The 15,124-nt window shown below is 46.2% G+C and overlaps 1 protein-coding gene across 2 annotated transcripts in view; it reads right to left on the bottom strand.

Moving 5' to 3' along the window:
• Nucleotides 1-15,124, bottom strand: part of ITIH2 (inter-alpha-trypsin inhibitor heavy chain 2) — a 46,122-nt gene that overhangs the window by 771 nt on the left and 30,227 nt on the right. The window contains exons 17-22 of one of the 2 annotated variants that reach the window (XM_079992320.1): nt 7,799-7,921; nt 6,005-6,091; nt 3,706-3,819; nt 3,076-3,274; nt 1,500-1,672; nt 437-548 (exon numbers count right to left, since the gene is read on the bottom strand). In XM_079992320.1, coding sequence (XP_079848446.1) covers nt 437-548; nt 1,500-1,672; nt 3,076-3,274; nt 3,706-3,819; nt 6,005-6,091; nt 7,799-7,921 — 808 coding nt within the window. The remainder of the gene's footprint in view (nt 1-436; nt 549-1,499; nt 1,673-3,075; nt 3,275-3,705; nt 3,820-6,004; nt 6,092-7,798; nt 7,922-15,124) is intronic. The other variant, XM_079992321.1, reaches the window with a different exon arrangement.

Below are 15,124 nucleotides of genomic sequence, written 5' to 3'. Positions count from 1 at the left end.
TGACCAAAATACTCAAAACGTCCCAATCTAACTTCACAACAGCTTTGTTTACTAAATCTATGGAACAATCAGTTGAAAAGTGCCAGCTCTCATGAACTCTCGCAGAACCTCCATTTCCCCGAATGGGAAACCTTGCAGGATTTGGAACTTTTGATTCAGTATAAAAATATGAGTTCAGCTGAAAAAAAGAACTCGTAAATTACGTGTTTCCCAAAGCTTGGGAGGACCCTGAAAAAAAGCTGCTGTGTGGTTGGATTTTATATTGTACACAACTCACAACTTTCCTCCTCACTACAATGTGAAATTTTGCCCCATCCTGTTCCACAATAAACCATGAACAAAGAGATTCACTGTAAGCAAAACTACATCTTTACATCCCATTCTGAGCATCTCTGAGGTCGAGAGGCTTTGGTTTCAGCTAACTCAAGTGGTTTACCTGGTGACAGTGAGTTTGTGGCCTTTCACTTCCATGGTAGCATCAGCTTTCCCCGGATCTTGTCCAGGCCGCTCATTATAGATGTGCACGTCTGGCTCCAACATGAACTGCCCTGGGGGAGGAGAATCATCACTTGACATTAGGCGGTCCTGGGGGGCTGTGTGTGCCCCCCACAAGTGCATTTGTAGACGTGGAAACACTCGTTAAGGAGGATTACCCCTTGCACAACTATAATCCCCAAATATTTGGAGGCGGGAGTCAGAATGGTTGCAGATCTAGCATAGCCATTGTTTCCCCAATTCGTTTTACGTTGAAAATAGTGTGGGATCGGGGACCTGTTGTAAATGTAGCCAATTTAACCCCATGTGCCATATACACTTATCACAGGTGGGAAGGGCCATGGCTCAGTGGCTGAGGCAGTGCCAGATTTACATGTAAGCTAAACAAGCTATAGCATAGGGCCCCCTCTCTTGGGGAACCCCAAAAAAATTAAAGGGGAAAAAAACCTGGATGTACATTTACAAAATATAAGATAAAAAACAAATAAAATAAAACCTACATACAGCAACTGTGTTTTGTGTTGTGTAGGCTCCTATGACGTAAGTCATGGGCCCCGCCTGCTAGCCTGCTCCCAAAAATATCCCTGGTTTGCTCATTTCTATATATAGGGTGCCTACATTCTGCATGGACTGTTATGTGCAAATGGCTTTGGATACCTATTAGGTCCATAAATTACCAAATAGCATATATTCAACAGAAAAAAATAGTGGCAATTTGTTGTTGAGAAAGGACAGCTGGACATATAAAGGGCCCCATTACCTCCGGTAGCTTAGGGCGTCATCCAACCTAAATCTGGTCCTGCCTGCGACCACAGTAACAACATTCAGAATGGTTCAGGTGAGAATTCTGTTCTTCTAAAGGGGAACCACCATCTTTAACTTCCGCCCACCCTGGTTTTGAGCATTTCCTCTTTTCCCTAAAGCTCATCGCTTTCACAAGGACCCATGTATACACAGCAACAAGCAGCACTGAACCCGGCTCCCTGTCTCCAAGGAGACTTTACCGATTAGGCCATGCACACTGGAGGAGAAGTTGCTTGCAGGAGGGACGTAGATTCCCAGGAAGTCAACATTGACTGGATGCTTCTTCCATACACGGTGAAGCACGACCACAAAGGACAAGTCCCCATCCACCGTGATGTTGACTTTGTTGTCACTCTTCACAGAGACTAGCACTCTACGAGAAACGGCAAGTAGATACATGAGTAGTGTGTTCCGAGTCCTCTACTCAGAAACGCATTTGGTTGGGCTTTGGCCGTCTCATTGTGAACCAAATAGATCTAGCTGTCGTGTCCAATAAACCTGTCAAATGCTGTCTTGGTTGCAACATGATGTCATCATCCAAAGAGCAGCCTCATCCATATGGTGTAGAGCACGGATCCCCAAACTTGGCCCTCCAGATGTTTTGGGACTACAAGTCCCATCATCCCTAGCTAACAGGACCAGTGGTCAGGGATGATGGGAATTGTAGTCCCAAAACATCTGGAGGGCCGAGTTTGGGGATGCCTGGTGTAGAGCAGGGATAGCCCATGAAGTGCTCTCCATATCTTTTGACGGACTGCAACTCCCATCATTCCTGGCTGTGATGGCTGAGGCTGATGGGAATTGTAGTCCAACAATATCTGGAGGATTGCATGTTGACTACCCTCGGTGTAGTGGCTAGAGTAGTGAATTTAAACAGCTATGAGGAGAATGGGACTTTCAGTCTTGGCAACTGATTTTCATGCAATAAGAGCACCAGGAATGAGGTGCTCTGCTCATTAGGTCTGACACTCAACCAAGTCTGTGTCTTTGCTGATAAAGAGTTAATTCCATCTTTGAGCTGTGTGATTACAAACCAGCACACACCTTATATTATTATTATTATTATTATTATTATTATTATTATTATTATTATATTTATTTATTTATACCCCGCCCATCTGGCTGAGTTTCTCTAGCCACTCTGGGCGGCTACCAATCAAGTGTTAAAAACAATACAGAATTAAATATTAAAAATTTCCCTAAACAGGGCTGCCTTCAGATGTCTTTTAAAGAGAAGATAGCTGCTTATTTCCTTCACATCTGATGGGAGAGCGTTCCACAGGGCGGGTGCCACTACCGAGAAGGCCCTCTGTCTGGTTCCCTGTAACCTCACTTCTTGCAATGAGGGAACCGCCAGAAGGCCCTCGGTGCTGGATGTCAGTGTCCGGGCTGAACGATGGGGGTGAAGACGCTCCTTCAGGTATACAGGACCGAGGCCGTTTAGGGCTTTAAAGGTCAGCACCAACACTTTGAATTGTGCTCGGAAACGTACTGGGAGCCAATGCAGATCTGTATTGTGGCATTGCTGATATGGGGGGCTTGCATAGTGCCATGCAAGTCTCTTTCCCTGCCCCACACCTGAGGCTGTTTATGACACCACCAGGTGTAGGGCAGGTGGGTGTGGGTTGGAATGCAAATACTCCAATTAAATTTCAGGAACACACAGAGGCAAGCTGCAGATCACTGCTGGGGCACACAACGTACAATAACTCTCCCCCACATAAGGAGATCAACAAGTCTAGGGAATCCCTGGTGCTCATCCAATTTCCCTATTACCTCCTTCGAATGAGGCTTCCTAAATTGGACCAGGAGAGGGATGTGGTGGAGGAGCCATCCTTCAAGCTGATGCCCTCAGTGCTGACTTCAATCTTCAAGCCTTTCTTTTCGAAATTGAACCCGATCTTGCCAAAGTAGGTATGTAGCTTGTTGTTCAAGGGCTTCTTGGCCCCAACCAGCTGCCCATTGACAGCAATCCCTACAAAAGAGAAAGAAAGCAGTGTTGGCGTTTCTGCAGATGTACTGCAATCCAGGCTGGCCTTTTTTTGGTCTCTTAGAAGAGTTGGAAGAAGAGTTTGGATTTGATATCCCGCTTTATCACTCCCCTTAAGGAGTCTCAAAGCGGTTCACAATCTCCTTTCCCTTCCTCCCCCACAACAAACACTCTGTGAGGTGAGTGAGGCTGAGAGACTTCAGAGAAGTGTGACCTGCCCAAGGTCACCCAGCAGCTGCATGTGGAGGAGCAGGGAAGCGAACCCGGTTCACCAGATTACAAGTCCACCGCTCTTAACCACTACACCACACTGGCTCTTACAATTTCATCCCCCTGAACGTTTCTGAACTCCCATGTTTCTATGACTGTTTCCAAATGCGCAAAATAGCTGCAGAATGGCACTTTTTCTCCCTTACCGGACTTGGCATCTGAAATTAAGTTCAGGATCGCTCCGGGTTCAGAATCTATATTGAAGCAGATGTTCTTATGCTGCCTCGGCAGGTTGATGATGAAGTGGGGATCGTTGTCGACTGCAGAAGGAAACAAATGGTGTATGATCGATGCATGGGTGAATACCAGAAGTATTTGCTAAGTAAAAAAATTGCAATAGAATGTAAAATAATAATAATAATAATAATAATAATAATAATAATAATAATAATTTGTACCCCTGCCACTCTGGGCAGCTCACAAAATTTGCACTGAGGTCCTTCCTAAAGCTGTCAATCGTCTGCTAAGAAATTCTTAATCCAATGGTTTCCAAACCGTTTTTTGGGCCACCCAAACCTTGGTTCCATGAACTCATCCGCAGCGCCCCTACCCTGTAAAAAGCCTTAACTAGAATAGCAGAAGCCACAGTAACAAGACAACAAAGCCCAAAACAGTAACAATCAATTGACCATTCATTCAAAATCCAGTTAAAGCTATTTAGTTTAATTAAGTCAACGAAACTGATAAACTTGATTCAGTGATGCCACCTTCGTAAAGTCTGTTAGTCATGTGCAGAGTTCCCTGCCACCCTTCTCGCCTCTTGGCACCTCCCGCCCCACCTCCACCTCTGTAACTGTGTTGACCCTTGGGGGGCAGTACCCCCCACTTTGGGAATCACTGCCCAAAGCAATGGCAAAAGGGCAAAGACAGAGGCGAGAATCAGACAGGCTGATCTCAAAACTGAACTGCAAAAGAGAATACATAGAGCAATCATGAATTACACCCCGCAATGGCACTCTTAAATCATGCCCTGTGCGACACACATCACACCTGCAAATGCATTTTTGCTATTTCCAAACACTGCATTACAGTGGTACCTCGGGTTACATATGCTTCAGGTTACATACGCTTCAGGTTACAGACTCCGCTAACCCAGAAATAGTGCTTCAGGTTAAGAACTTCGCTTCAGGATGACAACAGAAATCATGCTCCAGCGGCACGGCAGCAGCAGGAGGCCCCATTAGCTTAAGTGGTGCTTCAGGTTAAGAACAGTTTCAGGTTAAGAACGGACCTCCAGAACGGATTAAGTACTTAACCCGAGGTACCACTGTAATTGAAAACAATCCCCCACCCCCACCCCAAAGGGAGCTCTAAGAGAAAACAAACTTTCAATACCACCAACTTGATCTTGGAGCTTTTTGCTCCAGCGCTTTACAAATAACACCCAGTTTTGAGTCAACTGACTTGTCTATGCACCACTGTGGTTCCTCCGAAAACAAAACTATTGGGAAGTGGCAAGGGACTTCCTTCTTTCGAATTGTTAGAATATGTGACTCCTCTGCAACGTGCGACCAACAAACCCCAGCCTGAGCATCCGTTAAATTGTTCTCTGGATTTTAGGACCAAACAGAAAAGCGCATGATGTTAATTGCATTGAATCATTTAATGTGTCTGGTGTTCTTTAACTATAGCAGCCACAGATGCAAAAAAGAATTGGGATTGTGGCATGCAAGGAGTTAACCCTTTCCATGCTTTTGAAACCTCCCCCACCTCCATGTAAGTTTCCTGCCTGAGGGTAGCAGCTGTGGGGGAGAGCTTCATTGGAAAAGGAAGAGGGTTAAATATTTCCTCTCTGTGTTCCCATCAGTGCTGTATTAGACAGTGGGCAGACAAAGCACATCCAATTTTGCTGGACTAGCTTAAACCCCACAATAATTTATTGTTATTCATGTTTTATACTATATTTTATGCTGTTTTTTGTTGCATCAATTAAGTGTTTTAAATTTGTTGTTAGCCGCCCTGAGCCCGGCTTTCTGAACTGGGAAGGGTGGGGTATAAATAAAAATTTATTATTATTATTATTATTACTCCACTCTCTCCCCCCATAGATTTATTAAATAAAGCACAGATTTACTGTAACACATGGAAAGATCCGATTTCCTCGCATCATTTCTATTTACGTCAGTGGGACGCCCCCTGGTTTAGCTGGGGATACGGAATAAAAAGCGAACATGTACACCCCAGGCTGAAACCAAGGGACACTCTTTCCCCTACTCAAATGTAACCCCCTAAAAACTCTGTCGAACCCATGTTCACATTCACCCCCGTACAGTGGTGGCAGAATGCAGGAAGAACAACAGTAGGTGGCGCCAGAGCCAAGGGCAGAAAGCAGGAAGACTGACAGTAGGTGGCGCCAGAGAGACAACTATTTCTAGTTTTGCCCCTGCCCTTCTCTCAGCTGAGTTCAGAGACAGTAAGATGGAAATCCAGCACAGTATCTTCTACCTGCATGTATCCCGCTTTGAAGTAGGTTCTTTGTGCCCAAGGATGTGTTGGAATGACCAGGCTTGGACTGGCCTGAAAGTAAAGGTCCTGTTGTGGGAGAAGATCGGGGAAATATAATTATCCTTCTGATCAGCAGCAATCTACTTTTGGAAGAAGGAAATATTGTCAGAATGGAAACTGCAGCTGCGTCTCAGTTACTCATCGCAGCAAAGGTGTCCTTGGCAATACTGGAGGCGTTGGCCATAGAACGATGACTTAGAACCAACCGCATCGTTAGTAACGCATTAATTGCCATCTTCATTCATGGCTGGGCATTGTTTTCTTAGGTAAAGGTAAAGGTACCCCTGCCCGTACGGGCCAGTCGTGTCCGACTCTAGGGTTGTGCGCCCATCTCACTTAAGAGGCCGGGGGCCAGTGCTGTCCGGAGACACTTCCGGGTCACGTGGCCAGCGTAATGAAGCTGCTCTGGCGAGCCAGCACCAGCGCAGCACATGGAAACGCCGTTTACCTTCCCGCTATAAAGTGGTACCTATTTATCTACTTGCACTTAAGGGTGCTTTCGAACTGCTAGGTGGGCAGGAGCTGGGACCGAAAGACGGGAGCTCACCCCGCCGCGGGGATTTGAACTGCCGACCATACGATCGGCAGGTCCTAGGCACTGAGGTTTTACCCACAGCGCCACCCGCGTCCCCATTGTTTTCTTAATTTATCCTAAAAGCTAATGCTTTATGGGGGATATATCAGGGTAAGAAATACGCAAAATAAAACGTCCTATCTCAAAGATATCAGTGGTCTATGCAACAACGACAAACCCTGGTTTTATGTTGCCTGTATAAAAAATTCCTTATTGCACAATATAAAGAGGGATGTTCTTATGTCAACACAGGCATAATTCTTGCATATTTCTTAGTTATGGCTGCTGCTGTTTTTTTTTAAACAACAACAAAACCCAAACAAATACAATTAATTCTTGAAGTGTCTTTTTTTTTTAATGGCCCCATGCTCATTAAAAAATGGCCCATGTTTATAGCACTGCAACAGAATGCATCATAATATTTTAAGTGTCAATGGTCAATCAATGGGTTTTCCTGGACGCATGGGAACTGGGCAGCAAAATGTGTTGGAAAACCCGGACGTAGCTGCAGTCTGAGCAGCTAGACAAGGCCCCTCATCACAGTTTCCTCCATTATGACAAGATGCATCGAAATCACAGTAAAGGTAAAGGTAAAGGGACCCCTGACCATTAGGTACAGTCGTAACCAACTCTGGGGTTGCGGCGCTCATCTCGCTTTATTGGCCGAGGGAGCCGATGTACAGCTTTCAGGTCATGTGGCCAGCATGACTAAGCCGCTTCTGGTGAACCAGAGCAGCACACAGAAACGCTGTTTACCTTCCCGCCAGAGTGGTACTTATTTATCTACTTGCACTTGACGTGCTTTCGAACTGCTAGGTTGGCAGGAGCAGGGACCGAGCAATGGGAGCTCACCCCGTCGTGGGGATTCGAACCGCCGACCTTCTGATCGGCAAGTCCTAGGCTCTGTGGTTTAACCCACAGCGCCACCCACGTCCCTAAAATCACAGTAACTATTTCTAAATTAGGACATGCTCAGACTGCAGTAGAGGAGTAAGTTTTAATGCCCCTGATGCTCTCTCTGGTTCTGTATCTAGATTTGAGCCAACAACCCTTCAGACAGAGGACTGCCCTTTGTAAAGGAGGACACACGGTCACCTTAAAGTGAGGAAACCCAGATGGCCATAAAAAGGGAGGAAGGGAAAGAGTCCAACATCTATTACCTGCATGTATGGCAGAAATAGTTGGACCCATGACAGCAGCTAACGGACCCTGAGGTTTCACCGTAGGTTTCGCCCAAGATGGGATGGAATTGTCAGTCGGTGCTGGGCCAATAACTAAGGATCCTGTTCAGATAAACCAGAAGATAACTGTCATGTGCAATTAGTGCATTGTCCATAGAGCGTTTGGGTTTGGCTTTAACAGTGCAGCTCTCATTCTAACATTTGCATTTTACCACAAATGTGCCCAACGCAGCCGTTTGTTTTTGTTTTTTTTAAAAAAGGAGTTAGCAGTGCGAACTTTGAAGCAGTAGTAAAGGTAAAGGTAAAGGTACCCCTGCCCGTACGGGCCAGTCGTGTCCGACTCTAGGGTTGTGCGCTCATCTCACTTAAGAGGCCGGGAGCCAGCGCTGTCCGCAGACACTTCCGGGTCACGTGGCCAGCGTGACAAGCTGCATCTGGCGAGCCAGCGCAGCACACGGAACGCCGTTTACCTTCCCGCTAGTAAGCGGTCCCTATTTATCTACTTGCACCCGGGGGTGCTTTCGAACTGCTAGGTTGGCAGGCGCTGGGACCGAGCAACGGGAGCGCACCCCGCCGCGGGGATTTGAACCGCCGACCTTTCGATCGGCAAGTCCTAGGTGCTGAGGCTTTTACCCACAGCGCCACCCGTGTCCCTTTGAAGCAGTAGAGGCGGGTCTATTTGGGCCAATGGGGCGCTGCTTCACCACCCCTCCCTCGGTTCACCTGTTGCTCTGCCTCCTTACTTACAACCACTATGGAGCGTTTGCTCTGCTTGGGGTCCCGGGCCCTAAGGAAGTCAGATTAGCCCAACCAGAGCCAGGGCCTTTTCAACACTGGCTCCAACCTGGTGGAACGCTCTGCCTCATGAGACCAGGGCCCTGCAGGATCTGATTTCTTCCCGCAGGGCCTGTAAGACAGAGTTGTTCCGCCTGGCCTTTGGCTTGGAATCAACTTGATCCCCTCCCCCTCTTTCCTTTTTCCTTTCTCCTTCTGTGATGGAACTCCTATTTGGGGACTTCCCTGGCTTTTTTCTGGCCCACGTAGGACCAGTCTGGATAGTTGGCCTTGGTGAAGATTTGATGTTTTCATCCCCCAAAAGTTTTTGATATGAGTTTCTACTGAAATGAGGCTGCATTTTAATGTATTTTAATCTTGTTTTTAAGCTGTATTTTAATTAATTGTTTTTGATCGTGTTAGCTGCCCTGAGCCCGGTCTTGGCTGGGGAGGGCGGGGTATAAATAATAATAATAATAGTAACAGTAATAGTAATAGTAATAGTAATAATAATAATAATAATAATAATAATAATAATAATAATAAGCTTCCTTCCCTTTAGTCTCAGTGTGGCTCCTGTGGAACTCAGCAGGGCAGAAGAGGGGGGAAAACTAGAATTAAGACATTGCCTCTGGCTCCAGCTACTGTTGGTCTCCCTGCCTTTGGCCCAACTAGCCTCAAAGGGGACCAGCCACCACTGCCTTGATGCATGACCATAGAGACACCTGGCAAGAGTATCCTTCTCTCCACCATAAGGGTGTGTCCGGACCAGGGCCGTCTTTAGCATATGCACCGCCGGGGTGCAAAGATCCGCCCAGTGCCCCCAAATTTTGATGTAAGAGGGGTCGCCAGATACATTGATTCTGCAGCTCATTCTGCAAAAGAGAATAGAAATGATCAAGCGATCGCGGTCAACCGGTTGGACATACCGGAGGGAGATAATTAAGAGCTTAGGTGGATTCAGCGGCAGGCACCTGGCGCCCCCAGAATTCGGCATCCAGGTGCCCCGCACCCCTTGCACCCCCGTGTAAAGACGGCCCTGGTCAGGACAGCGATAACAGGAAGAGTTGTGCATCATAAACCTTTCTTTTTCTTTATTTCTTCTTTCTTGCAATTTTATGTTGGAGTGGGGGGGGGGAGAACCCAGCTATCTGCCAAGTGATTGGTCAGCTAGTTTAAGTATTTTTATTTACCGTATTTACGTGAATCTAATGCGCCATCGAATCTAAACGCGCAACTCAATTTTCAAAACCTTGAAACCCAGAAAGCATTTGCTATGTCAGCGGTGTTTTTCAAGCTTGCAATCGAATTTAATGCACCATCAAATCTAATGTGCATGCTAATTTTTGCCATGTAATTTGGCCAAAAAAAGGTGCGCAGTACATTTGAGTAAATACGGTATTTACTTAATTTAGGGGGGCAACTGCCCCCCTGCCCCCCTAGCTACTCCCATGAATGTACACATTTTGCAAGATAAATAAAGCCATATTATAAAGGCCTTCTAAAACAATATAGGGCAATGTACTTAAGTTGTCAACCCCCCCCCCAATTCCCATCACAACCCAAGAGCCTGATGACAAACAAGGTTTTTCATGCCTGTGTTTCTTAAATCACCTCTGCTAGAAACACAAACAATTCTGCCATATTGCATGATACATATAATATTATACACTCCAGTTATCCTGAAAGAAACCAGCACTTTGAAAGATGCATAACAACAAGGCATATACACATATAAAACGTGTATGTGTTAATACTTGTGAAATTATGTTGTAGGACTGCAGGGCTACATGGGACTTGATTCTTCAATACATATAATATACTTTGTAACTGGACCATTTTGCATACAATTAGTCAGGCTTTTCCCACGTTTGTTTTTAAACAGCAGTACTCAGACAAAACTGGGTGCCCCATTGTGGGCAAAGCTCAGCGGGTTTCGTTGTTTATTTACTTTTAATTTCATGAAATATATGCACTGCTGGATTGCAAACAACAACCTCAAAGCAGTTTACAAAAAGGACAAATCAATAAAATTATGAGTGAAAACAGACAAAACATTCAAGAAATGAAAAGCAGCAATAAACTAAAGAACACACCAGCATTCTAGATGCCCGGGTAGGCTTGTCTAAAACAGAAATACGCCAAAAAGAGTACAGTGAACACACCTGCCAGGTATCAATAGGCGGGGAGTTCCAAAGGGCACACTAAAAGAATCAATTTCTTATGTAATGGTGCCGATTCTACACTGTTCAAAATCCTTAACGGACCAGATGATGGTCCTTTAAACCCCGCCTGAAACTCTGGAGAGAGTTGTTGTCGGTCAGTGTTGACAACACTGAACCGAATGGGCCAAGGATCAGACTTCTTTTGCCAGCTCCCTTGGCTCTTACATTTCTCAGATGGCCCTCGCCTCCTTGCTGAGACAATACCTTGCAAAGCTCAGCCAGCAGGGCCACTGGGACCAGACCAGTTTAGCTTCTCGCTTCCATTTCCCCTGCAAAAAAACCCCAAAATCCAGCAAAGGATTTAAACCAGATTGCCACAAGAAATGAATATCTGGTGAAGAACAGCCGGTAAATGCCAGATTCTGCCTGGGTTCATTTCCATAATATCCAAGGCAACACGATGACCAAATACAACAATGCGATGTCAATATAAACTCTTTATATAATCTATACAGAACATGAAACATATATATGAAATATGCATTCTCTGCAAAACCAAATAAACAGAAATCTTATAAATCTCTGAAAGTCACAAAATATGCACTCTTGATGATTATCTATTGTATAGGCTGCATAAAGAGTTTATATTGACACCGCATTGTTGTACTTAGTCATCGTGTTGCCTTGGATATTTCTGATATTGTTTGCAACACAGGGCTTTAATTGTTTGGGTTCATTCCTGAGCACAGGGCAGTGCAGATGTTGCTTATTCAAATCCTCTTTTTTTCCCAATACAGTGGTACCTCGGGTTACAGACACTTCAGGTTACAGACGCTTCAGGTTACAGACTCCGCTAACCCAGAAATATTACCTCTGGTTAAGAACTTTGCTTCAGGATGAAAACAGAAATCGTGCTCAAGCGGCGCAGCAGCAACAGCTAAATTGGTAAGGGTAAGGTAAAGGGACCCGTGACCATTAGGTCCAGTCGTGACCGACTCTGGGGTTGCAGTGCTCATCTTGTTTATTGGCTGAGGGAGCCGGCGTACAGCTTCCGGGTCATGTGGCCAGCATGACTAAGCCGCTTCTGGTGAACCAGAGCAGTGCACGGAAACACCATTTACCTTCCCGCCGGAGTGGTACCTATTTATCTACTTGCACTTTGACGTGCTTTCAAACTGCTAGGTTGGCAGGAGCTGGGACTGAGCTGTCAGCATCGCCCTTGAGCCAGTGTACCAACTGGACTCATGCACTACAACCCCGACTGGGCTAGGTGAGCTGGGTAGCACTGCCAGCGACCACCTTTCTCACAGGGACACGTCACCATGCTGTGGACTCACAACTTAGAGCTGAGAGCACCGGATTCACTTGCACATTAATACAGTCGTTGCGCAGCAGAGTTTTGCAGAGTCTTGCAGAGTATAAACCACCCGGAGAGCAGCTCTGTAGAATATCTTCCTTTTATTCTATAGCTACAACTATGATACAAAACTATATACAGAGCTAAAATATCTAAGCATAAATCAATGCTACACTGAGAGTCTGCAGCTGCTCTTAGCAGCAACCTTATTTCTAGACACGATCTCTAACACTCTCTCTCTCTCCGATACACTGACTGACTCACTCACTGCTGATTCACTCACTGACTAAGTAGAGAGCAGAACATTGCTCCTCCTCTCTTCAGAATCTGCAGGCTCCTCAGGAGATTCTTGGATATGGGAGGGGTGAAATCTCCTCATGAGCAACGGGAGCTCACCCTGTCGCAGGGATTTGAACCGCCAACCTTCTGATCGGCAAGCCCTGGGCTCTGTGGTTTAACCCACAGCACCACCCGCGTCCCTATAGCTAAAGTGGTACCTCAGGTTGAAAACAGTTTCAGGTTAAGAACAGACCTCCGGAACAAATTAACCACTGTACCAGAAGATAGACACGCTGTCCTGAATAATACCTAACAGGAGTATTTTGACACTCTTCCACTATTTGTGGGAGAGCAGCCAAAGCCGACATTAAGCGCCCCCTCATTCTGACGAAAGAAGAATGGCAGACGAAATTAATGGACTATGCAGAATTGGACAAAATGACAGGAAGGATTCGAAACCTGCGGGACCAGAGATTTACAGAAGATTGGAAGAAGTATATGAATTATATGAAGAGCAACTGTAATCAACAAATTACGCTAGTAGGACTACAAGAAGTTTTGTAAGGAGAAATATACGAAGTGTTACAAAGTAAAAAAAAAAAAAAGAGATATTGGTTATGAATTTGAAATGTAATAGGAAAGATAAGAAATGCATACTAAGAGATTAGATTGGAAAATTTTCAGACAGGATTGATGGAAGTAAAAAAAATTGAATAAGATGTAAAAGTATGTTTAATTACTGTTGAAAATGATATGTTAAAAAACTAATAAAAAAATTATATACAAGACACAGTGGCGTAGCGTGGGTTGTCAGCACCCGGGGCAAGGCAAGTAATTTGCGCCCCCTAACCCATGGATTATGGGACGCAGGTGGCGCTGTGGGTTAAAGCCTCAGCGCCTAGGGCTTGCCGATCGAAAGGTCGGCGGTTCGAATCCCTGTGGCGGGGTGCGCTCCCGCTGCTCGGTCCCAGCGCCTGCCAACCTAGCAGTTCGAAAGCACCTCCGGGTGCAAGTAGATAAATAGGGATCGCTTACCAGCGGGAAGGTAAACGGCGTTTCCGTGTGCGGCTCTGGCTCTGGCCAGAGCAGCGATGTCACGCTGGCCACGTGACCCGGAAGTGTCTCCGGACAGCGCTGGCCCCTGGCCTCTTAAGTGAGATGGGCGCACAACCCCAGAGTCTGTCAAGACTGGCCCGTACGGGCAGGGGTACCTTTACCTTTACCTTTAACCCATGGATTTGCGCCCCCTAACCCGTGGATTTGCGCCCCCTAACCCAAACCCCTAGATGTTGCGCCCGGTGCGGCCGGCCCTCCCTGCACCCCCACGCTACGCCACTGACAAGACATTAAGCACCCCTCTCAAAGATCAAGACTTTGCAGCCTTTGCTGCATTTGTTCCACTAACAGGAAATCAAAGAAGAGCGAGGAAATCTTTGGGCAGGGCTGGCCCAAGACATTTTGGCACCTGAGGCGAAAAACAAAACAAAATGACTCTGCCTCTGGTCCCTGTTCTCCCCCCTCAGGGAAGAGAGGGTGGAATAAAGATCTAAATTGAGATTTGCTGCCCCCGTGGATCCTGGCCACCTGAGATGGTCGCCTCACCTTCCCTCAGGGGTCCTGTGTTTGGGGCTTTTTGGTTTAGAGAAAAGTACAAGAAGACACGAGAGGCATATAAAATTATGTATGATGTGAAAGCGATAGAGAGACATTTTTCTCCCTAGTGGGAACTGTAGTTTGTTAAGGGTGCTGAGAGTTGTTAGTAGACCCCTATTACCCTCACAGAGTTCTCAGAGTAGTTGAACAATCTATCCCTCCTCACAATGAACTCTGGGAATTGTAGTTTTTGTGAAGGGAATGGGGGGTCTCCTAACAACTCTCAGCTTTTCTATCGGACTATACATTTAAAGAGGTAACATAACGCTTCCAAGAGTTGTCTCTGCAGAGCATCCTGGGAACTGTAGTTTGCTGAGGGTTTGCTGAGACTTGTGAGGAGACCCCCCCCTTCCCCTCATAGTGCTACAGTTCCCAGAGTGGATTAACAATTGCTCCTTCTTCCCAAGGAGCTCTGGGACATAAATGCAATAAATAAATAAAAATAAAATACCCAGGCATCGTAAGACCCATGTCAGTTGCTACCTAGCTAAGGTTGCAGGAGCCCTCAGAACCCTTCAGAGAACCAGCAGGTGGTGGCGGTGGGTTGTATTTCAAGAGTTTTGTTACTCTGGAACTACTCTGTTCATTTGTTTTCATTCAGCCTTCCTGACTTCTCCTCTTTACATAACGTCTGCTTCTCACCATCACAGACCTCCCCTTTCTCCTTCTCTCCCCCTTACACCCTTCCAGTAGGCTCCTTGGGGCAGCCTAATTTCCTTCACAGCCTGTCCTGTTCCCTTCCACCTCCTCCTCCATCTCTCCTCCTGGCTCCTTCTTCACTCTCGCTTTCTCCAAGCTTCCTCTGTTTACCTTCACTTTCACTCCTGTCCCCCGCTTTGTGCTGCATCCGACTGGTACAGAGCAAGAACTTCTCATGGATGCTTCCCTTTAATCTGCTGCAAGACTCCCTCAGCAGACAACTGCCCACAATCCTTGCCCATCCAGTGCCTCAACTGTGTCTTGGGTCAGCCCCAGAGTCACAGTGCGATCCCTTCCCCTTAACCCACAGACGGAAAAGGTAAAGGTAAAGGTACCACTGACCATTAGGTCCAGTCGCAGACGACTCTGGGGTTGCAC

This window comes from Podarcis cretensis (assembly GCF_951804945.1).
Source record: "Podarcis cretensis genome assembly, chromosome: 10".
NCBI classification, from domain to species: domain Eukaryota; kingdom Metazoa; phylum Chordata; class Lepidosauria; order Squamata; family Lacertidae; genus Podarcis; species Podarcis cretensis.
The sequence above is the reverse complement of the archived record's forward strand: the minus strand, read 5'-3'. Positions and strand labels throughout refer to the sequence as shown.